General features: G+C 39.5%; 1 protein-coding gene across 1 annotated transcript in view; it reads right to left on the bottom strand.

The window, feature by feature from the left end:
- Positions 1-23,236, bottom strand: part of LOC103713385 (paladin) — a 41,787-nt gene that overhangs the window by 5,326 nt on the left and 13,225 nt on the right. The window contains exons 7-18 of the mRNA XM_008800291.4: positions 19,341-19,467; positions 18,864-18,997; positions 18,716-18,775; positions 18,304-18,539; positions 17,449-17,878; positions 16,818-17,141; positions 16,085-16,693; positions 15,755-15,928; positions 9,406-9,636; positions 9,048-9,331; positions 8,686-8,964; positions 5,358-5,480 (exon numbers count right to left, since the gene is read on the bottom strand). Of these exons, the coding sequence (XP_008798513.2) occupies positions 5,358-5,480; positions 8,686-8,964; positions 9,048-9,331; positions 9,406-9,636; positions 15,755-15,928; positions 16,085-16,693; positions 16,818-17,141; positions 17,449-17,878; positions 18,304-18,539; positions 18,716-18,775; positions 18,864-18,997; positions 19,341-19,467 (3,011 nt within the window). The remainder of the gene's footprint in view (positions 1-5,357; positions 5,481-8,685; positions 8,965-9,047; positions 9,332-9,405; positions 9,637-15,754; positions 15,929-16,084; positions 16,694-16,817; positions 17,142-17,448; positions 17,879-18,303; positions 18,540-18,715; positions 18,776-18,863; positions 18,998-19,340; positions 19,468-23,236) is intronic.

The following is a 23,236-nucleotide window of genomic DNA, read 5'->3' as shown; positions in this document are numbered from 1 at the left end:
GAGCGATATCTATCACAATGCCAAAAACATCTACCATGTTTACTTTCTTTCTCTTCTCTTGGGGATTGTTGGAGGACTAAGGTCATCCAGTATAGGTTTTTATTCAGGAAAATGGTTAGAGTTGGGTGGATAGGGACGAAAGATTCAATCCCTTGTGTGTATTTACAATAGAGGGAGAATCAAGGGAGCAACAATTCACATCGGATGCGAGGAAGGGAAAAGACCACGGTTTGGCCCCACCAACAATACCTAAATCTCATGAATGAACTACTAGAGCCACACTTGGAATTTCTTTTTTCATTTGTTTAGGTTCTTCCTCTTTTTTATTTGACTTTTGTTCTTATTCCTTTTGCAAACATTTATTTTTGTCCTTCCACTTACCTGATTTTTGTCTTTTTCATCTAATGCCTTTTTCTTTGGGTGCCTACTTGGCATAACAAATTTCAACTTTTTAATATTTACAATTTTGCATTGCCAAATTCAATATCAAAAGCAAGGTATATCGAATCGAGGGCCGAACTGCTTGGTTCGGGCAGTGCCAAACCGGCCCGGTGCGAAACCGGGTCGGTTCCCCTAATACATTCGGTTCCGACCCCGTACTGGCTGGAACCTCTACACTCTACAGAGCCGGCCAGAACCGGTCCTTTACCAATCAGAACCGTCCGGTAAATGTCCAAACCGGCCGAAACCGGTCGATTCGGTGCAAACTGGCCGGTTCGCACCGAGTCAACCCGGTTCCGAACCTAGTTGACACTATCAGGCGTTTGTTGGGAAGGCCCAACAGCATTTTGAAAGCGATGGCTCTCTTCGCCACTTAAGTGGCTAGCTATCCAGATCCTCTTCCAGACAGTCTCCTCAAATGGCCGAGCGTAACTAGTCCACCTTCGCCCTCATCCATAGCAAGTAGAGAAACCGTTTGACACAGCAACGCCTCAACGACCTTGTATACATGTTTACTACAATCTGAGGTTGAGGCTGGAGTGCATTCAGGAGAAAATGAAACTCAAGTATATAGATCCGATCCATAGTGCTTTTGTTGATGATGAGGATGATCTTATGATCGGATGACTTGTGGGCCAATAGTAGGAGCCAGAGTTTGATGAGCGAGGATCGCCTCCACGACCGGCCAGTTTCGTAGCTAGCGAGGCTAGGGTCGATGTAGGGCAATAGGCTGAGCACAATATTACACACGTTCTTCCAGCTGATCAGCCACAACCATAGAAAAGCCGGTCATCACATGACTCCATGTCCGAGACATTCTCTTAGAGATATGATTGAGAGATGCTTAGACGAGGCTACTACACTATCCGATCGACTTAGTCAGGAGGACGATATACATCCTCCCAGTATAGCCACGTAGAGAGGGGCAGAAGGATAAGAAGGCAGCTGCCCAGCATACCAAAAAAAAATAAAAGACACCTGTAGCCCCAATGAAGAGTGTTGAGGAGTCAGTACACTTAGATTCAGAGACCAGGAGTAGGAGCAATGACAGTTCTGGTGGTCATGGATTTGCCGGTCAGAGAGGGAGTAGAGGATAGGAGACCACTATTTATGAGACAGCTGCAGGGTGGTCTTTGATCAAGGATCGCCGAACCGGTACCAGTCGGCATACCAGTCGGCGTCGGTACCAGTCGGCATACCGGTCGGCATCGGTACCAGTCAATTGGCATACCGGTCGGCGTCGGTACCGATCAACTAGCATACCGGTCGGCGTCGGTACCAGTTCGGACCGGTACCGAACCGGTATTGAACCGGTTTGCCCAGTTCGGCAATTTTTGACCCCTATTTTGTAATTTTTTGAGATTTTTTTCTCTTTTCAAACTTTTTCTATAAATTTAAGTATATTTGGATTTTTTTTGATGTTTTTGTGATTTTTTTGGATGTTTTCTGATGTTTCTATGATTCCGATTCAAGCTAGATGATGCATCTTATTTATTTAAAATAATATAAATTATAAAATAAATAACATAAAATATCATCAAATCAAGATATAATCAATTACATACTTTTAAAGCACTCTCGAATATCTAAAATCGGATCGAGTGGCGATGCTTCTCGTAAATATCCAGATCATTAGCATAATGAGGCAGATCAACCCACTCCTCTAATCAAGCGGCGTTGTAGTCTTGTATGCTCAACCCATGAGGAACTTGCGTTGGACTATAAGCACTCTCGGATTTCTCGCTGGAGCTCTGGCTCTGAGAAGTGTCTTCTAGCTGATAATACGGCTGTGGAGGGATCTATTCGAATATACCGGCAGCAAAATTCAATCCGTGAGATGCTCCGAGCTACATAGGATAGTAGCCACCGGAAGATGCCTCATATGCACCATATCCATATCCGTATCCGTATGGATCCTGTGGCTGCGAATAATATGACCCAGTATACGACTCGAAACCTGATACGTCTATGGATCCTACTCCACATGCAAGATTTTCTGCAGTTGCACCATATCCTCCTGAATGACTTCGAGGAGCCCATCTCTTATATGCAATCGTATCTTGCGGGCTCTAACAGATCGTCTACCATGGTCCCTATCTTGTGTAGCATGCATAAACTGAGACTCACCGGTATATCGAAGACCAGCTTCCGACTGTCTCATAAATAGTGGTCTCCTGTCCTCCACTTCCTCTATGGCTAGCAGATCAATGACCACTAGAACCGTCATTGCTGCTGCTCCTAGACTCCACCTCGACACTCTCCATTGGGGCTTTTGATTGGGTTGGGTAGGGTTGGTTCCGACATGCATCAATTTGGTTCCATTTCCAAAAATCAAGAACTAATAGGGGATTGGGTTGATTCCAGTTTAACCTCTAACCTGAACCAACTTGACCCATGTGCACCCCTAATTAGATCTTTGGGGATTAAAGTTGGGCAATGTAGGAAGGAGAGAGTTCTTAGCATCCAAGGAGCCAGAGTAAAAGTGTCTATGTTGGTGCTCTAGTTGTTATAGCCACGATAGGGGAGATCTAGCAATGGTGGTAGAGGAATTTAAAGGGTAAAAATAGCAGTTTAAGCCCGATGGAGTACCGAAGATCTTTGCTTATGTCTTTTCCTCCTTTTTAAGCTAAATGTGTAAACCATGTGAAGATTAAAATAGACTAGATCAAATGGTTCAAGTGGTGGAACCATTTGGTTAAATGGTTAAGCATGGATTTCTAAAAAACTCTAGGTCAACATCTAACCCAACCCATACATATTAACAAGGTGATAGGCCCTGTCCAATCCCAATAGGGTTTGATCCATTTGTCCCATTTTTAAAAATGTATGTTCGGTCTTTGAAATAGTTTGAATCATTTCAACATTTCTACTTTTATAAGAGGTCTAAAATTTAATTTTATATAGCTTTAATATATTCTATTTTCATTTCATATAGTTTTTATCTCATGAATACTCAATTATAGATTTGCTAACTAGTTGGTCCAAAAGCTTTAAGAACACGAAAATAAAAGCAACAATTCATTTTAATATATCTTACTAGTATTTCTCAAATATTTGATAAAATGCGTGCCCTTCTTTATAATCCTCATGGATGCATTACAATATGACTATTTTAGCCATTCCCCATAAACAAGGCGTTATTTATTAAACAATATTTATACACGTCACTCATTTAGTATGTTCTAAAGAAGTAAAGAACCTAACAAAAAAGAAGTTAACAACAAAAATCAAGAGTACTACAAAAGCTTCGAGAGTTTTAAGCAAGATTGGCTAAAACCTGAAGCGGTTCCATGACTTGTACTGGCCAGGTACCGTGCTATAGTTCAATATCACTGGGTTTTAAATACCAATGAGACGCTGGGGCTTTCCACCATGCCAAGGGTCGAGATAGGGAACCATCCCTTGAGTGTTGAGATGGGAGAAATTGGAAAACAGACAAGGATGTGACAGGACATCCACCATCCTAAGTATTAGAATGCGGGATGTCTCGTTCTATCGAAAAACTGGGATAGCCCCATCCCACGGTATTTAAAACCTTGCTTTATTATATTAACATACTATATATAGCAGTATACTAGTTAGGTATTGGGTTCACCTAATCTAGGGATTTCATAAACAAATCTAGAGAAACAGAGAGGGGAGGGAGTGGAGGCACGAGTCTAACATTCTACCAGCATGAGACGACCATTCTACTAGTGGCTATCAAAGAAGGTGGTGGAGGTGGTGGAGCCTATAGAGATCGAGGGTGTTGAGTGTGATCAGTGACAATGGAGGTAAGTGGTAGGGTTGGCACCAAGACCAAGGCAATCAAGGGCACAGGCCTACTGTAGGCATGGATCTAAACTGTTAGATGACATCGAGGGCCTTGAGATAAGGATTGCTAGTGGAGTGGGAGTTCAGCCAATGGATGTGGTGGAGACCAATGATTGTTGTGCCAGAACCGAGGCCCGGACCAGTTGCCCAACGGCACGGGTCGGTATGCACCGTGTCGTTCCATGCTAGGCTCACTGACACAATAGAGGAGGCAGAGAAGAGAGAAAGGGAGAGAGAAAAAGAGAAGGAGAAAAGAGGGAGGAGAGAGGAGGGTGGCAGCATTCAGCGAAGGTCGTCGGGGAGCTGCGTGAAGGGGCGGAGGAGGGGTTCCGCCTTCGGTTCTCCTATTTCGTTCGAAACAGGGTTCCGAAGGAGACCCCTTTTATTTTCAAAATTAAGTGAAGTCGGAAAAATTTGAAAATAAAAAGGACGCCCTCCGAGACCCCTATTTTGAGCGAAACAGGAGAATCGGAGGCAGAGCCCATCCTCTGCCCCTCCACGTGCCTCCCCAACCTCCGCCGGCCGACCACCACCCTCCCTCTCTCTTCCTTCCTCTCCTTCTCCCTCCCTCTCCGTTCTCTCTTTTCCTCTGTTTTTTTCTTCTCCCCCTCCATCACCAGTGTTTCATTTTGGTTGCCGGAACCATCTTGGTCTACCGCCGGTAAGGCTCAGTACATCCGGAACCGGGTGGTTTGGGATGGTTCCGCCAACCATGGTGAAGATAATCTTGGAGGCAGAGCAATATGATGATTAGAAGCTCATGCTTTGGAGGTCATCTTTGAGATCATCCAACATGGCTGCAACTAGAGAGAGGTGAGGAGCAAAAGGAGGTTGGATCAAGATGGATGGGGAATGGGATGGGATTTTTCTAAATAGGGGTCAATTCAACCAAGGTGCATCGGGTCAATACTCCCTGAAATGATGGAATTGGTTCCAAGTGATTGGTTAGGAACCTCAAAATGCAAGCATTTGGTCTAAGGGGAATAATCTAATATATTAAGCTAGATCTCAAGCTCCAAAGATTAGACCATTTGGTAGAGCACAAGAATGACCCAGCAGCAAGATGATACAGTGAAACCTTGAATTTGCAAAGTAAGACTAACCTTAGAGCTTTAATTCCCATATCCATGAGGTAGGACCATCTCTCATCATCTTCACTTGGACATTTCTCCAATTCCTTTCTATAATATAGAATATCATCTCGTAAATGACCAGCACCTGCACACCTTTTGAACAATTGGAGCAAATCTGAGGTAAGAACTAGCGGACAAAATATGGAGGAGCATGAAAGGCATGGGATATAATACCCTTACAAGCATAACATAGAAGAGACATATATTGGGCTTCAAAATCAAAGTGGTGCTAAATGAGTCACTTAAATCAAACATCAATATAAAAAGCAAAAAGTATTAATGGAAGCACAAGACCCTTTTCAACTATGGATAAGAAAAAACAAAAAAACACGTAAACATGTGTGCAAGGAAGAATGACATATGACATGTAAGACTTCAACCATCTAAGAGAGGATATTAAACAAAAATGAGTGAAAATACTGAACCTAATATAAGTTTAAACTTGCTAAGTATAGTTGATACATTCTTGATCTGCAGAACCAAGTGGACAAAACTGTATCATTGTCCAACACTTCACAAAATGGCAATAATTTTGTTTAACATGGACAAGGAAAGCTTATCAGAGAACATGAGAAATAAGAATACATGACCAGATAAGGATAATAACCCAAGGAGTGAAAAATTAACAAGTACAGTTTCTTGCAAATTGATGACGGTCAATTATCCATCCTACATGCATAATATTGCATGGGTTCTCAAATGGTAAGTGCAATTTGCAAACAAGCACAGCATAGTCACAGAAAGGTTATTCATATATGTAGGCAAACAGGGTTTACACATAGACAGTTTGGTCAGATGAAGCATACAAACACATACACAAAAAAAAGGAAAAAATGTAAGGAATAGCTTGCTTCTCAAATAACATAATTCATCATGAAATGAACCATGAAATGTCAAGTTTTATATCATGACTCTTCTAATTATTAAAGTTTAAATTTATTATAGGCAATCATTTTCTAATATATGGAAGTACAAGTACCTCTTGAAAATTTGCTTTTTATTGGGAGGTGAAAATTGAAATAGAGTGTGTGAGGAAATAATAATATGCATTGGACAAGAGAAGTAGATATGATGAGGGCAGAACATTGTTAAAGAGACAAGGATGTTAGTCAATGAAGAGAAGAAACTTTAGGTGATAAAATAGTTGAGAAGATTGGATATCTAGCATCCCTAGGACATGAGGAAAAACGGCTGTGGATAGTCAGTAGGTAGTAGGATAGGAGAGTGGCACTGGTGATGGAGGATGGGAGGCCAGACCATGGCTTATCTTCTTATATGAAAAAAATCCTGTACATGGCCAACAAAAACATCATTTAAATGCATTTAAGAAATACTAAACACATGATGGAATCGAAAAAGAATATAACTGTTGTTGAGAAGAGGGTTTAATTATTGTACAAGCTATAAAAATCTAAACAAATTTGGTCTAGTCAGATGCTGTGGACCCATGTAAAATGCATCTTCTTGAACAGTGGGCTAGAAATTCAGATATAAACTATTTCATTGCAGCAAAATTCTAAAAATAATCATAAAATTATTGAATTATTTTACACACTTTCCTTAGTCAAAAGTTTTCCAAACAATTTTCGAGCCTTAAATTTAATCAGAATTTATCAATGTTAATGGTTTCTATGAGTTATCAAAAAATTCCAGTATTAATTCAAGAACAACTTATGAATTACAAATTGATGATGCTATGTGTAACTTGTGATGGTGATATTCTTGCTATAAATATTCTCTCTACCAGGCTTCTTTTTACATGAGCAAATTTATAACCATATTAATTGTGTTTGTATTTCATCCTGAACCTGAGTAGCTGGAATCTTCTACCTAGGGTCACCCACCCTCAGAATCTTTCCAGAACCTTAAAACTGCACCTGCTTGTTAAGGGCTTTCTTACTAAAAAGGTTTCAAATTATCCAACTCCCTGCACCCCCTCCCACACCCACTCCTAATTTTGGCAACTAAGTTCTGAACTTTCTAGGCAAATTCTCCAATTTTTGCCAAATTTTAGATCTTTACCTCTGTAATGTAGACAAATTATTTTTGCATGCCAAGCTTGCAATTTCTATTAGAAGTTAGATACCTCGTGAATTCTGGACTCTACTTTGTTACAGAGCTGACATTTCTTTTATCTTCTAAAATTGTTGTAAGCCCAACACACCCTTAACAAAAGGGTGGCCCATTGTACGAAGCTCCTGCCACTATAGGGTCAGACAAGGGTCAAATGTATGCAGTCTTACCCTCATATCAGGAGAGGTTGTTTCTATGTTTTGAACTTGTGACACCCAAATTACAGCGGAACAACCTTACCATTGAGCCAAGGCTCACCTTCTGCCAAACACAACCATGAGACACCCAATATCTACTCCAGCATTTGGACTACTTAGCACAACTACTCACCTATCTAGCCAATGGGAATGGCAGGAATGAGCAAGGAGGGCAGAGAGTTTGTTTTTTTCTGACTGAGCTCCCTCCCCAAGTTAATGAACTCGTAAGATACAAAGAAGGTTTCTTTTTCATCTTATAGATGAACAGCTTCTTTTTTTTTTCTAAGTGAGATGAATAGTTCCTTCTTCTTGAACAGCCCTCCTCATTCCTCTTCCTTTTTCCATCTTTGTTGCCTTATATGTCAGCTGTCTGCTAAATAGCTTCTCTCTTTCTTAAGTACAGATGAATAGTTCTTTCTTTCTTCCTGCTCTTATTCCTTTTCCTTTTTTCCAACTTTGTTGCCTTAATTGTCTGCTCTGCTTTACTGCCAACACCACCACTTCTTAGAAACAAATAGTTCCATTCTTCTTGCGTGGAGAAGGGACAACCTTTCTTCCTGGCCTTATTCCTCTTTCAAATTCCATCTTTGCTGTCTTTTGTATGCCTTGTTCTCCTCATACTGCTACAATTCCTACCCCTTCGCAGACTCATCCTCCTCTTGCTACTGCTATCACTACCACTACGACTTCTATAATACTACTACTGCTACTACTCCTAGTACTGTTGTTACTGCTACTTTGCCGCTGCTGCTGCTGCTGCTGCTGCTACTGCTGCTAGTAACAGAGTATGGCAAGAGTCAGACGTTAAGAACCTTAATTGAAAGAGTTCTCAAGATGTTCCTTTTATCATTTAAGCTGTTAATTCTCATTTCTAATTATCTCTAACCTACAATTTGTTTAATAGCATATGCTATAAACTTTACCGATGGCCAGACCGAGCGCTTCAATGCCTTTTAAGCATATCTGTAAGTTATCCATGAAAAGAACCATAGAAATACGTTATTTTGCTAGTATTTCAGGTTGATTACCTTTCAATGACAGTGTCAACCTCTTCTTTGCTCTTGGGGCCATAGACCAATACTCTAGTAAGGCTTAGTATGTCACGGTAATCACCCTGTCTGATTTCATCTTCATGAGAAGCTTGATAAGGAAACCTCCCAGCAGGTGATGTTGATACAAAATGTGTTTCCACTGTTTGCTCGGTTGCAAACTTCAAATCAGCACTTAGCCCAAGACAGGTAATAGCCATCGCATATGCAACACCACCAAATCCTGTGTGGGAAACAAAAAGATAATACCTAGCAGATCTGCAGAGAATAACTTCCGTTATATTCCATAACAAAAAGTGGTGAGACAACTTTCCAAAGACAATCATTAATTTGATACATACTCATCTCTACAATACTGGATTGCATCAACATCTGTAGCTAATGCTTCTCTTTCTCTTGTAAATGGTATCCTCTTGTATTCGATATCGTAGCCTCCACCTTTCAAGGCTGCATATACTTCAGTAGGTGTCTGGACATCATCCAGCGTAATGTTTTCCCAATAACCAATCACACTTGATTGATTCGTAGTGAGATTAAATTCTTCTCGATGCAAAAGCATTCGGCCACCTGACTGTGTTACCTCAGCAAATATATCCTCTTTCATCCTCGCTTCCATGTGTTCAACCTGCATAAATCACCAGATGGGAATTGTGAGTATGGTAATGGTTATTGTGGTAGGGGTTTCAGCAATCTACCCACCAATGGGCCGGTGATTCCAACATGTTTAAGTGTATCAACAGGTTGATCAAGTTCTCTGAGAACAAATGGTGTGCCCTTGATGTAAACAACGGCTTCTTCTCTCAGATCTATTACCATAACTTTACGAGCAATATTTGTGTTTGTTGTATCTTTAGCACCTAAATAGGAGAGCACTTCTCTAGCACCATCAATTGTTGGAGTTGCCATGCTATATACAGGGTATGCATCAACCTGAAAGGCAATGTTTTAAGAACTAAGGGCCATGCTGGAAGATGAAAACTTATTATCAACACATAAATTCTCAGAAATATATTCAGTAAAATTACATATTAAAAAGTATTATGCTAATTTTCTTTATAAATGATCAGAGAAGAGAGGGAATTTTAAAGAGATGATCTAAAAGACATAATTGAACACAGATGATCTAATACAGAATGAAATTTTCACAGCAAAGCGGAACACAAAATCATATGAATGCAGCATTTGCATCTCTTAGAAAAAAATGTTTATTGAAAAAGGCCTAAGCAATGTTTGCATCATTTCCTGCCTCAAGTGAAGGCCTTCGTTGCCCAGAATCAAGAGTCTGAGAATGGGTGCAGGTGCAGATGGAAGAAAGTGAATTCTTTAGAAACACTTTTAGTAAAAAAGTGGTCAGGAAGCAGGGGTGGGTTCATGATTCCAGGAAGACTCCAAAGCAGGTGCATTGTCGTAACTAGAAGTTTTGGCTACAAAGGGTGAAGACGTGAAGTATTCTTAAATTGCCTCGAAGTGCACTAAGGAATTCTTTGGATACCTAAATCAGATCAGATGTTTCCTCTTAATCCACTGAATCAAATTAAATTTGGAATCTTGAAGTCCATTTAGATTCTTTAATTGCTGTAGGACCTTGTCCTCTAAACCCTCTTTAAGTCAATCAAATTCAAAACCTAACCATTCTATTTACTTAAACCAAAGAATTTGTTATAACAACTGGTCCTCTGAATCCATAAATCAGGTCAGATTGGATCTGAAAGTCCTCGCATTTTCAAACTCGTCAAGAACATTCAAAGTTTAGAAGATAGTCAATTTACATCCCGTAAATTCAATCATTGGATAGGACAAGTAAACACTTAGTCCTTTAGCCCAATAAATCAAATCAAAGACAGAATCAAGTTCCCTTTAGATTTCTATAACTTAATTTGATTTAACCTTTAAATTGCATCCACTTGCAGAATTAGGGCTGGGACGGAATGAAAATTTCATTTTTCACTCCATTCTGTCATTTTGTTCACACAAAAGAAATCGCATCCCTATTGGAATTAATATTTCCTCAGATAGAGGAATGGCAATTTCATTCCAACACGGAAGGAAGGTCATTTCCAATCATTCGGGAGTGATTTGATACTGTTGGAATGCACCAAATAGCAGCACTGATGATCTAAAAAGAAATAAATGATATCTTTTGTAAAAATACTAACGGCATTTATTGTATAAAATGCGAATAATGATTTGATTAAGTTGAAATTAAAAAATATTACTAAACATTGTAACTATTTATTGGCCAAAGATACATCCTCCAAAACTAATATAAAATTGATCCATTTCCAGAATATAACTGGCTTGGAATCACCATTTTCTTTTCTTGCACTCCATTTCATATCAAACAAGGGAATAGCAATGCCAATACCAATTCCAATCAGGCTATCAGCAAACATCACATTAAAGCCTGGAAAACAGGTCTAATGTAGAAACTAAACATTTTCATCATATTACCAAAATCAAATTGGACTTAGACTTTGCAGGTACTTAGACCCAACCGGACTTCATCATTATTTGCATTGAATCAAAAAATCAGAATCCAAAAGTAAAGTCAAGATTCCTAAAATCAAATACTTAAATATGGAAACTATAAAACTGCAAGTTCGTAGAATACCAAATCAAGTTCTTATGCGACACATGTAACTCATGCAAACTAAATATTAGGCTTTGTTAGATACCTAGGGATCCTTATGGTATACCCCCTTCCCCTTATATTATGTGGCTGAAAGCAAACATATTACTTATCATCTAAAAGAAGATCGAACCCTCAATTTAGCATCTTTTCTTAATACTATTCCAAAATCACAACATTTCACTTGAACATTTAAAATTTTTTCTATGAATTGATATTTTAAAATTTAATTCTCATTTTCCTTGTTGATATAATTAACTAGGCTGAAAATTATTTAGATTTATTTTATACAGGATTTTTTGCATGTATGACTTTATAAATATCTGAAATTGCAAGTATACCCTCAAAAAATTACAATTTGTGTATATACTCTTATAAAATATTCTTTTTACATGTATAACCTTATAAATTTGAAATATCATGCATACCCTTACAATTTACTATAGACTGTACACACTTACCATTATAAATTATTCCTTTTTGTGTATATATCCTCACAAAACTACTATTTGCATGTACACCCTTATAAATTACCCTTTTATTTGCATGTGTGCAAGCAAAAAAAAATAATTTAGAAGGATATGCATGCAAAAAGAAGCAATTTATAAGGGTATACACGTAAAAAAAAAATTTACAAAGGTATACATGCAAAAAGAAATAGTTTATAAGAGTATACACGCAAGTAATAAATTTGAAGGGTTATACATTAAATTTTAGATTTTTATACGAGTATACATGCAAAAAAAATAATTTATCAGGGCATGCATACAAGAAGGCCATATATATAGAGAGAGAAAGCAATACTCACACCACGTAATAGTGCATCTATGGCTCTTCATCAATAATTTTTTTTTACTAGAAGACCTAGAGCTAACTATCAAGCAAGGTTTGTAAAGCAGTACCAGTGATCTACTAATTAGGTACTAAGTCGGTACAGTATGGCCTTGTTGTCTAAACCCTAGATTTTGGAGAGCGAGAGAGAGAGAGAGGGAGGATTTGGCCTAGATTTTGAGTAGGGTTTAGAGTGGAGAAAGGCCCTACTGGTAGCTAGCGAAGCGACGGAGAAGATGGTGATGGTGAACATAGTGGAAGAGAAGGCCGACATCCTACCGGCAACCCATATAAAGGAGCGCATCGGTTGGCTACAGGAGCTTCAAAGCCGAAGGCAAAGATCATCCATGGATGGAGCGAGCAAGCGATCATGAGAGAGAGCAATGGAGAGAGTGCACGTAAGAGGGGCAGGGAGTGAGCAAGTGTTGGGGGCAAGGTACACCGTATCGGCCGAATCGGGTCGTACGAGGCGTACCGTACCATACCGATTCGGTAATCTAAGGATTTCACTCATTTCAGAATGCTTATCATTGAAGGAAAAAGGAGAGCGAGCGGGGGAGGGAGGGAGAGGGAGGGCCGGCGGAGGCCGGCTTTACTTAAAAAATTTAAAATTTTTAAAGTCGCGGCCGGACCCCTGTTTCATTCGAAACAGAAGAACCGGCTGCGACCTTGCCTCCCGCGGCCCTTCACTGGCGTCCGCCACCCTCCACCAGGCTCTCCCCCTCTCCCCCTTCTCTCTCTCTCTTTCTCTCTCCCACAAAACCATGCCCTCGTCGGTATAGGCTCGGCACGGCCCGTACCAACTCGTGCTGCCAAGAAACCGGTACGGTGCCCAGTACCAGTTTCTCCGACCTCGGTTCAGTGCAGTATGTTCCAAACCGGGTGGGTTAGGTCGGTCTTCAAACTTGCTATCAAGACTTTAGGCTATCTAGACACACACTTCAAGAAATAGTTCATGCATGTTTTCCACTAGTTGCAACTGGTTCAAGTAGGTGAGGGAAAAAATATCATTTGATATTTGTTTTGATATCCATGATCTATGATCATACAAGGGCCCTCTTTACCGTTCTATATACATAGAATGTTCTATTTGTATAGACATGATAGACATGTGCATCTAATTTTTCTTGTCCATTAGATCTCAATTCTTCAGTGTGAAATACCGTAGTTTGGTAGCTCGTAAGGCTTATAAACTTGAGGTCACAAATTCAAATCTTGTTGCTGCAACATTGTTTTGTCAAATTATTAGAATTTAGGAGCAATTTTGTTACCTAGCCTTTAATGACCACTTTTCCCTTCCTGGAGGTTATATATTGGTTTGCCACATACACCATATTGCCTAATAATAAGTGCACCATATGATGCCATAAGGAACCGACACTCCATGGCAGATATACTGAGCATCAATACTAGGAAATGACCATCAACATTCTACCAGCACAGTACTAGCAAAAATATGTGGAGCTTGTGGACCAAGCTAGTGAAAATTCACTACAATCCACCCTTGCTCAAAATTGATCATAGAAAGTCAGGAATACTTGATTGAGAGTTTGAGACAATTGACCTATTATTGACCCCATCAAATTGAGGTTAGCTAACTTGACCTAGCGAAACGATGGATTGGGTTTGGATCGAGCACCTGAACTTGGTAATATGTTGGCCAACTGCCTGAAGGAAGAGAAACAGGATATGAAAATTTTGAACTCATTGCGTACTAGAATCTCACATCCAACAAACCAAATAGTACAAAAAATATAGGAAAAGGTCTTCAAAGTCTATCGATCTGGACATCATTATCCCATAATTTTTCAAAACCCACTAGCATGGTCCAACAATCAATAAGCGAAATGACCAACCAAAAGGAAAGCTTTTTATTTTGATCTCATGGCCAAAAAACCTAAGAGACCTAAAAATAAAATAAGGGAGGGATTCATACCACAACCATGTTGTGAGTCCTCATCTCCCTTTTCTCCAATTGCAACTCCCATGTCCAGCTCCCAACTCCAAAAAGAAGCACTCTCAACTAAATAAAAGGATATTTGCCCAAAAAAGGAAAAGGAAAAGAAATGAAGACAACTTCATTTGAAATTTTGAATAGATAATAATTTTAGGTATTATTCATGGCTGCTTTATTTTATCTTGTTATTTGTTATTTATTAGTTGCTTTCTTTTGATATACAAACAGGAATTATATCTTTTCTCCAGCTCCCAACTACCAAAAGAAGCATTCTATCAACTAAAAGAAAAGGAGATTTGCCAAAAAAAAAAAAGAACGAGATAGAAATAGATTATAAAATTTATTTGAATACAAATGTATCGTATTTTTATCTTGTTACTTGTTATTTATTAGTTGCTTTCTTTTCATATATAAACAGAAGATCGATGTCTTCTAGTTGTTAAAATTTAACTAGGTTGACCCAAGCTTGACCAGGTTGGCTATGGGTTTATATTATTGACCTTCTCAAATCCAAGACAGGTTAGGATAGAATTGAGCATTTGTTGACCCAATCTTACCCCAGTCCACATTTAGTCTTAAGTACCAACACCTAAAGCATGCACGTTGGTATAAAACTTTAGTATAAGCTATCATAAGAAACTCTTAGATAATTGAAGGATCCTGCATTTGACATATGACAGCAATTAACCTAAGCTTGAGCCAAATTGACAACTTCAAGCCTCTTAGATAGCCGCAGAGTTAGGAAGAGAGGAAGAGAGGATTGGGAAAGAGTGAGAGAGATTACTAATTGGTCAAGTTAATTCCATGACACTTGTTTTCCACAACTGCTACCACATTGAGGCCCCATATGCCCTTGTTAAGGTACAATAACAACGAAGGAGCAAGGAGGGGGGCTTCTGGAGGGGAAAAGGCTAGTAACGGTTGGGATTTGAAAGGTTAGGAAAAAGATCCAAGGTTTTGAAAAACAATGGTACAAAGGCATATTGTATTTGTCACATAGCAATGCCGTGCAACCTTGCATCTACTCATGGTTAGCCAGCATAGATGATACCCGGGGTTGATACAAGGTGGTAAGCATGCAATATAGGGTGGCATGGTCATGTTTTCATATCTTGAAAATTTGACATTAGGTTGAGATTAATACAAGCCAAGCTTGATAAAGCCTCGCCTCTTTGCACGTAAGTGGAAGGCTGCGTACATTTGACCCTCCCCGGACCCCTAATGGCGGAAGCCTCATGCACTAGGCCGCCCTTCTTTTAAGCCTGATAAGCCTTGATTTAAGGGCCATAATATTTAACCTTACAAAACCCATTTGTGTTGATGGTCCTTTACTCCTTTATCTCAATGAACCAACATTTACTGCAATTCTCTTTCCATATGATTTAGATGATCTTTCAAATAAAAATTCATCAGCTTCTTCATTTTGTTTCATGTAGCTATAAATCCACTTTGGCAGAAATGACCATGTAAATTCAAAGGCTTTAAAGCTGTCAAGATGTGTGTTGGATCAATTTCTAGAATGTTTAATCCTTAAAGGATAATCAAAATGTGTTATTGTAAATTATGAGGTGTAGTGATTATATTAAGCTTGTATAATGATACTCATATTAGATTCAACCAATAAAACATACCTTGTAAACATGGGGCGTACCCTGGAACCGTATGCGGCTTGAGGTTCGCTGTCCAGGAAAGAAGTACATTTTAAGTATAGATCCTTTTCCTAGAACAGAACCATGGCGGGCTTTGATTATTGCTTCCATTACCACATCGCCATGCTTAGATTCATATAATAACTTAGGTTCCTCCTGGAGACAATAGAACCATATTCATATCCACAGAAAAAAATTAATATCAGACACGACAAAGATTTGAAACAAGATTTTTCGAAATTCATTACCCAACAATGCCATCACATGAACATACACATAAAAGACACTACAAAAGCAGAGAAAGAAACTTACAGGTATTGTAAAAAATTTTCCAGGACGTAATCTTATGCTCCATTTCATTGTCTGAATCTCTGGCCTCCTATGCAGCCAAGTCTTAAAAGAGATCTTAGTTTCACCTTGACCACAGAAACCATCAAATGCTTCGCTTCCAAGATATGCTGAGAAAGCAATTAACTTGAAGTAACGCTCCAAGTATTCAGCACCACGGTTTAAGGCAACCCTCCTCACCCTCGGTTCTACATGTTGCTGATTAATTACCTTCCTGTAATGCAGCACTGCTTGACGTATGTTCTGCAAAGCTGAACATCTATTAATAATAGCATCCAGGACCTCTCTGCACTCAATCCCATTATCAAATAGTCTCGTTATCTTCCGTAACAGAAGGATGTCATTGATTCCAAAAGTATGTTGTGGCTCCTTAGAGCTTCCAGATTTAACTACATTTAAATTTGGGGAACCATTATCGCATACAGCTTCTTCACCACTTGAGGAGCCAATATCCAACTCTTCATGGTAACTACTAACATCATCCAACTGCATTCTGATAGGTCTCCCATAATCAATTCTAAGCTTTAGGAGGCAGGCTATCACAGTGCCCGTCGTCGTTCTGCCTCGACCCATCTGAAAAGAATAAAATGATCAAAATCAATATTAATTGTGATACATTTACTTAATCAACTAATAGTCCTGTGCCTACATCAAGCGTCAAAAGAAATCCAAGTAACTATAATAACAGGAATTATACCTGGCAATTGAATACAAAAGCTGTATCCTTGGAAGCAAAGGCAATCTTTAGTGCTATTGTGTCAAAATCTGAACTTTTGGGAGCTTTACCATCAGTAATTGGCACACGTGCATATTTAACAGGGAGGCCTTCAGCCTCCAAACATTTGTAGACCTCCAAAGGAGTTTGGATAGATTCAGCATTCACATGTTCCCATGCATCAAATATTTGGCCATCATTAGTTTCATGAATCACCATGATGGCACCACTATAACGCTCTGCCTCCCGTAAAATGTCCTCCTTTAACCGAGCTTCCATTCTCTCCACTCTCTCACGATCAATTCCCTGAACACTCAATGCCTTCATATCATCAGTTTCCCTTTATAGTTTGTTGATGGATGAAGATCACCAAATGCATACATGTCTCAGCAAAACATAATATCATATAATTGCAGTAGAATTGCAGAATGACGAGATGATGGTTTTCAAAGGGGAAAATCAAAAAATATATGACAGATGCCCTCTCCAATTCTAGAAATCAGGCTGTCTCAAACCTTAAGCTCAAGGATATAATTTGTATTCTTCTATAAAACAAGCAAAAAAAGATTGAAATTTACATAAAACAACATGAAATGAGTTTAAGAAAAATTACCGTATACTCTAGCATGTTCTTGTATGGCCTTTCCACCTCACGCAGTACGAACGGCTTACCATTTATATAGATAACTGGCTCTTCTCTCATATTGTGCCACAAAACCGGACGTCGACCCTTCTTACGACTTATATTCTGAATGACAGCTCGAATACCATCAATTGTGGGGTTTGCAACACCATAAACTGGAAATCCAGGAACTTCTCGAAAATTAGGAGCACCCTCCACTCTCTCTGGCAAACTAAGATTCTGACAGCCAGGACAATGATCACTTTTTAAGACGGTCTGACTTCCAAGAACTTCTCCATTCCTCATAGCAGCAACCACACCCATTTCGTATGGACGGCCATCAGCAGATTCAGCAATTTTCATTAAAGAAGGTTTCAAGCTTGAATAGCCAAGCGCACCCATTGGGTCTCTCCTCAGCAACCTAGATGAAGATTATGAGCATTACATAGTCAAAACACAAAATGTCCCATCATAGAAGAAATAAATCGCTGGTATAGGCGGATGAAAATTGAATATAACGCAAGCTGAACTGGAAAGTGTAAACATGATTCTCGTAACTGGTCTACCCAAATGCAATTGATAGAATAAGGGTTCCAAGAAAAAGTAGTTACATAATACAACACATTAAATTTGTAATGGACTAGAAAAAAGTAAATACCCTATCTGCAAGCATGCCATTTTGTAGCACTTTTGCTTTCAGATTTAAACTTCAGAACTTAATAGGCCTGAGCAAACTAAATGAGGCCATTTAGTAAGGTTGGATCATGTGCATATACTATTCTAGTTTTGAAGGTTTTGCAATTTGCAGCCTAAAAAGAAACTTATAAACATATCTCTGAATTTTACCTGCGAAGTATGCTATAAAGTTCAGGCCTTGCTCTCATCCAATCAGAAAAACTTATTCGGTCCGACGACGTGTTGCGAAGAGCAGCTCTCTCAGAGTGAACATAAACAGCAAAGCAGATGAGAAAGTAGTAACGTTCCAAATACTCAACAAAGAACGAAAGTGATGCCTCTCTCTTCATCTCATCTGGTTGGCGAAGGATACTACTGCGATAAGTAGCTATAGCTTCACGCAAGTTCTGTTGAACAGAATGTAAAGTAAGCTTTTCAGAAGATTTCTTATTCTTCTTTATGTAAATAAGCTGCGATCAGAGCTCAAGATTGAAGATGCTAACCTAGGGACCATTTACAGATACAAGCACTAAATAAAAATTAGACAATTATTTGTGAATGCAAATTATAGGCAAGCAGGTACCTGCATAGAGTCACATTGATCGATGACTTTATCGACTTGCTTTTTACCCTCTACTCCACCCTGCAAGAAAGATGCCTAAAAATATTAAATTCTGTATTCTTGAGTGATAAGCTCGAGAAGCTAAAGGAAGATAAATACGATGTTTTACCTCTAAGACACGAATTAAGCTTCTTATGACAGCATATTCACCCCTACGTACTGCCTCCTCAGAGTTTGGTATATTATCAGTAACGTCATTTCCAGCCCCAAAGACCTTCCCAATTGAATTTGTCCTTGGAATACCTATTTGGCCCAAGTATAATATAAGTTTAATTTCTGCACCAACAAGATAAGAACTTTTGAAAAAAAAAACATGCATCAAAGAAAAACAATATTGGTTTCCATGATCAGATAGGATATTTAGCAAGTTACCCTAATAACTGGATCATTTCTGATCCACCGAGATTCAAAAAAGGTCATATAATAATTAATTTCTGTTAAAACTCTTTGACACAGATTTACATCTGGCCATGTGACTTGTTTTAACATTAGGCTGTTATGATAAACTCTCAAAGGTCATATGACCTGCTAAGGTGCCCATGGAGCAGAAATGCTGACAAGTCATTTAGAAAGTGAAAAGCATTACCTGAAGCTCCTATGCGATTGAGATAAACCAAAGTAGCTATCACCATTCCAGTAGTTGTCCTTCCCCGACCCATCTGACAGTTAAAAACTATTTCGATATCTAGGTCAACCTGAGAGATTCTATGTACCTGTAACAAATAAAGTATTATGTCATCCAAACAAGACCTTGGGTGTATAACATCTTTTCTAAAACTGATTGAATGCCAGCTTATCATCCAATAAGTGCACATAACATCAGAATGATAAGAAACATAAGACACAATCCTAACCAAGTAAAATCTTTTCCACATGGTACAGGTCAGCTATTTGTACCAGGCCTGCTTAAGTCTAGTCTATAAAGGACCTCTCTAGCTTTCATTGCATACAACTTGTCACATGGCCTATCAAGCAAGGTTTAAGAGATAGGCCATGCTGGCTCCATGTCAAAAAGGTACCAGCACACCCCAAATGGGGAAAACAAGGCCCAAACATCCCTAACTGCAGCAGATCAGCACAGGTCTGTTGCAAATTAAGCCCAAATCAGTTGGTACCAACCAGTACCCAGCTGGACACTTCAGAGGGGCCTTTTTTCCCACCAACTGGAGGTGGAAACAACAACAGGGATTGGAGGTGAGAAAAATGAAAAATCACACATTTGGAGCTTTAATTGCAGGATTTTGGACTACAAACAAGCTTCCAGTTAGAAAGTGGCCTCACTCCCCTTTTTCCATTTTCTTTTAAACAAAACCATAAATAAAGGGAAAATTGAAGAAATTAGGTAGGAATTATATTATATAGATAGTGTATGAGCACCAGATTCATGCCCTTTAGCATGAATCCCAGATTAAAAGCAAAGAAATTGGGAGTTCTGGGTTGAGCACCAAAATCTTCCCCAAACTTCATGCACATCAAAAAATAACCCCAGCAAATTGTGTTTATTTGTTTTATCACCGAATATGTTGTCAAGTAGATGCCATCTACAACCCTAGCAGAATTTTTTTAATTTGATCTTTTTTTAAAGTTAATATTTGTATATAATAATTTTGAACAAGGAATGCCGTATCGGTCGGTACCTGTGCATACCGACCGTAGCGTACCAGTACTAAACTGGTATGTAGTATAAGGGGCATACTAAGTGTCGGTACACTCAATCGGCCTTTGTACCAAGCATACCTACAATAATAGATTGGTACAGATATAGAGTCCAGTACCGAGACGACATACCTTTTTTAGAAATTTAAATGGCTAAGTTTTCAAGAAAATATAGTAGCATGTTTGCACTAGCTATGTGCACATGCTACCAAAATGAGGCAGTACTCAAACCCATTGTTCGTGACATGTGGAATTTATAACTCACTCATGCCCAGGACCTACTGCAGTATATGGAGCAAATGAGACAATAACAAGTGATACCACAAGTACGACACTCCAACAGTACCACCTCTACCAAGTCCACAACATTAGGATAGTACCTGATGAAGATATATTTGACCCATTAGGTCCTTGATGTGGCAATATGGTGAGGGGCTACCTTCCTAATCTCAAAAATATGGTTCTTGCTCCTTAATAGTGGGGTAAATATATTTGTTATTTATTCATTTGTCAAAACAAGTGCTAATGGTAGATTATTTCATCTAAAATGTTGATCATATCTAGTATCATACATCAAATTTACTCATTTCTAGTAATTACATTTCAATTGTTAACGCACAACTATAGTTTTTCAATAGAGTTTTAATTGTGAGTTATGTGAAACCATATATTAAACTAGCAACAAAAAACAATAGCATATAGTTTAAGATGGTTATGGTGTTTAAATCAATACACCTACCATATTTATACTAAAATATAGCATTGAAATAATACAAAAGAGAGAAGCTCAAAAACTAAACAAATTTAGAGCCAAAAGAGGTTGTAATGAAATTGTACTTTTTGATACCATATTCCTCAATATTGAATCTTTGCTAGCAGGGAATCTAAATTCCAATTGGTTCTCAATTGCTTTGCTTTTCTTTACTAATCTAGGGAAATATGACCTCAAGTCTTTCCTGTTATCAGTATGAAGGATAGCAAAACTAGTACCGACAGTTGTGCTGGCCAACAATCAATACAATATACTACTAGTCCGTGCCATATCGAACTGTAGTGTACCAGGACCACTATGAAGGAGAGGAAGAGGGCTGAAGAGGAAGGAGAGGAAGAGGGCTGAAGAGGAAGGAGAGAGAGGGGACGCCTCACCTAGAGACAAGATTTGCCATCTCGGTATCGGACTCCATACTAGTACCATCCTATTACAGTGTTGGTACACGGTATGGTACGAGATGGTGGGGCATACCGAGTGTCAGTACGATACGAGAGTGCATAATAGTTTGATACCGATATGGTACGGTATGCCCATATGAAACAGTACCGACCGATATGGCAAACCTTGCCTGGAGGTATGAATCGATTCATAAATGTATCTCCCAAGTACGGAGATCATAACCAGAAAGGACGGGGATCAAAAAAAAAACTGGGAGGAGCAAGCATCGACGGTAGCAACTGGAGGAGGGAGAGAGGCGAGGGTTCAAAAGCCTCGGATTCTTGGCACTCTCGACTAGGGCTTGAGGGAGAGAAGAGGAGGGAGAACCATTGATTCTTGGTGAAGAAATCCTCGATTTCTTATCGACAGCGAGAGAAAGAGAGGGGGGTTGGAGGAGAAGGGGTTGGAGGAAGAAGGATCCATAATGTGGGGTTCGAAGGGTTTCGAAGGACGCAAGGGGGGTGCAATCGCAAGCAAATTGAGCGTTGCAGGAGGCAAAGGGGCCAAAGGAAGAGGAATCTGCAATTGCAACCCGAAGGGGGGGGGGGGGGAGGGAGGAGGGGCAGCATAGGCGATCATGAGCGGATCAAGCAGATCTCAAACAAGAGGGTGGGGGGCCTTTTAATGGGTTCAACCTCTTAACAAAACGAACTGTTTTAGTTTTCTGTCGATTTGATTCATTATGCCCCGAATCAAACAATTCGAGGTGGTATGGCAAACCTTGATCCCTATGACATAGCCAAGTAAGGGGATGGAAAACCTTGATAAGCATAGTGTGTTATAAACACAACAATGAGTATGCATGCACATAGTACAAATATACGTATGTGCTTTATATAAGAAATCTTTTAATAAGCAAGACCTTAAGGAGTGCTATACTTCAAATCAGTAATTAAAAATATATAACATAACTACAAACCAAGGAATATTGAACCATGCCGAGCAGGCTGGTTCGGAGCACCCATTCACTCATGCTCCCATCGCCCTCCCCCAAGGTCCGCCGTACCGACCGTACCAACGTACCGGTGGATGTCGGTACCAATTTGAACCGGTACCGAATCGGTATCACAGATTCGGCTTGATCCACACATCCAAAAGCTCCAAAAAAATTTGGAACCGGTACGAGCCAGTACGGTTGGCCGGTTCGGGTCAGTACCGATTTTTAATACCAAACCATACCGGTCAGATCTAGTACCGGTTCGGTACGAGCTGAATCAGCCGGTACGGGTCGGTTCAGCATTCCTTGATACAAAATCGAACCAGTCAATTATTGGCATGGTTCATGCTACAAATTCAAAATGGGCACCAGTTTAAGGTTTAGGGCTTCATTTCTTCCTTTCCTCACCCATTCACTCATGCTCCCATCGCCCTCCCCCATCTCGCCGACTGATGACCGTCCTAGTACACCGACCATCTCCCTCCCTCTCCCTCTTTCTTTAACCCCTACTTTAAGGGAACTTGATTGTCCCAAGAGACGGAGCATCACATCACTAGGACGCCAGCCAAGACCACCACGACTTTAAAAGAGAAGACCCACATGTTGCTGCTCAAGCTCCGATAACCCACTGTGGCCATCCATTACAACCTGTGAGAGCTTACAGCCGTCCAATTCCTCT

This window comes from Phoenix dactylifera, unplaced genomic scaffold (genome assembly GCF_009389715.1).
Source record: "Phoenix dactylifera cultivar Barhee BC4 unplaced genomic scaffold, palm_55x_up_171113_PBpolish2nd_filt_p 000097F, whole genome shotgun sequence".
In the NCBI taxonomy this organism is placed as follows: Eukaryota; Viridiplantae; Streptophyta; class Magnoliopsida; order Arecales; family Arecaceae; genus Phoenix; species Phoenix dactylifera.
This window is presented reverse-complemented; position numbering and strand designations above follow the sequence as displayed.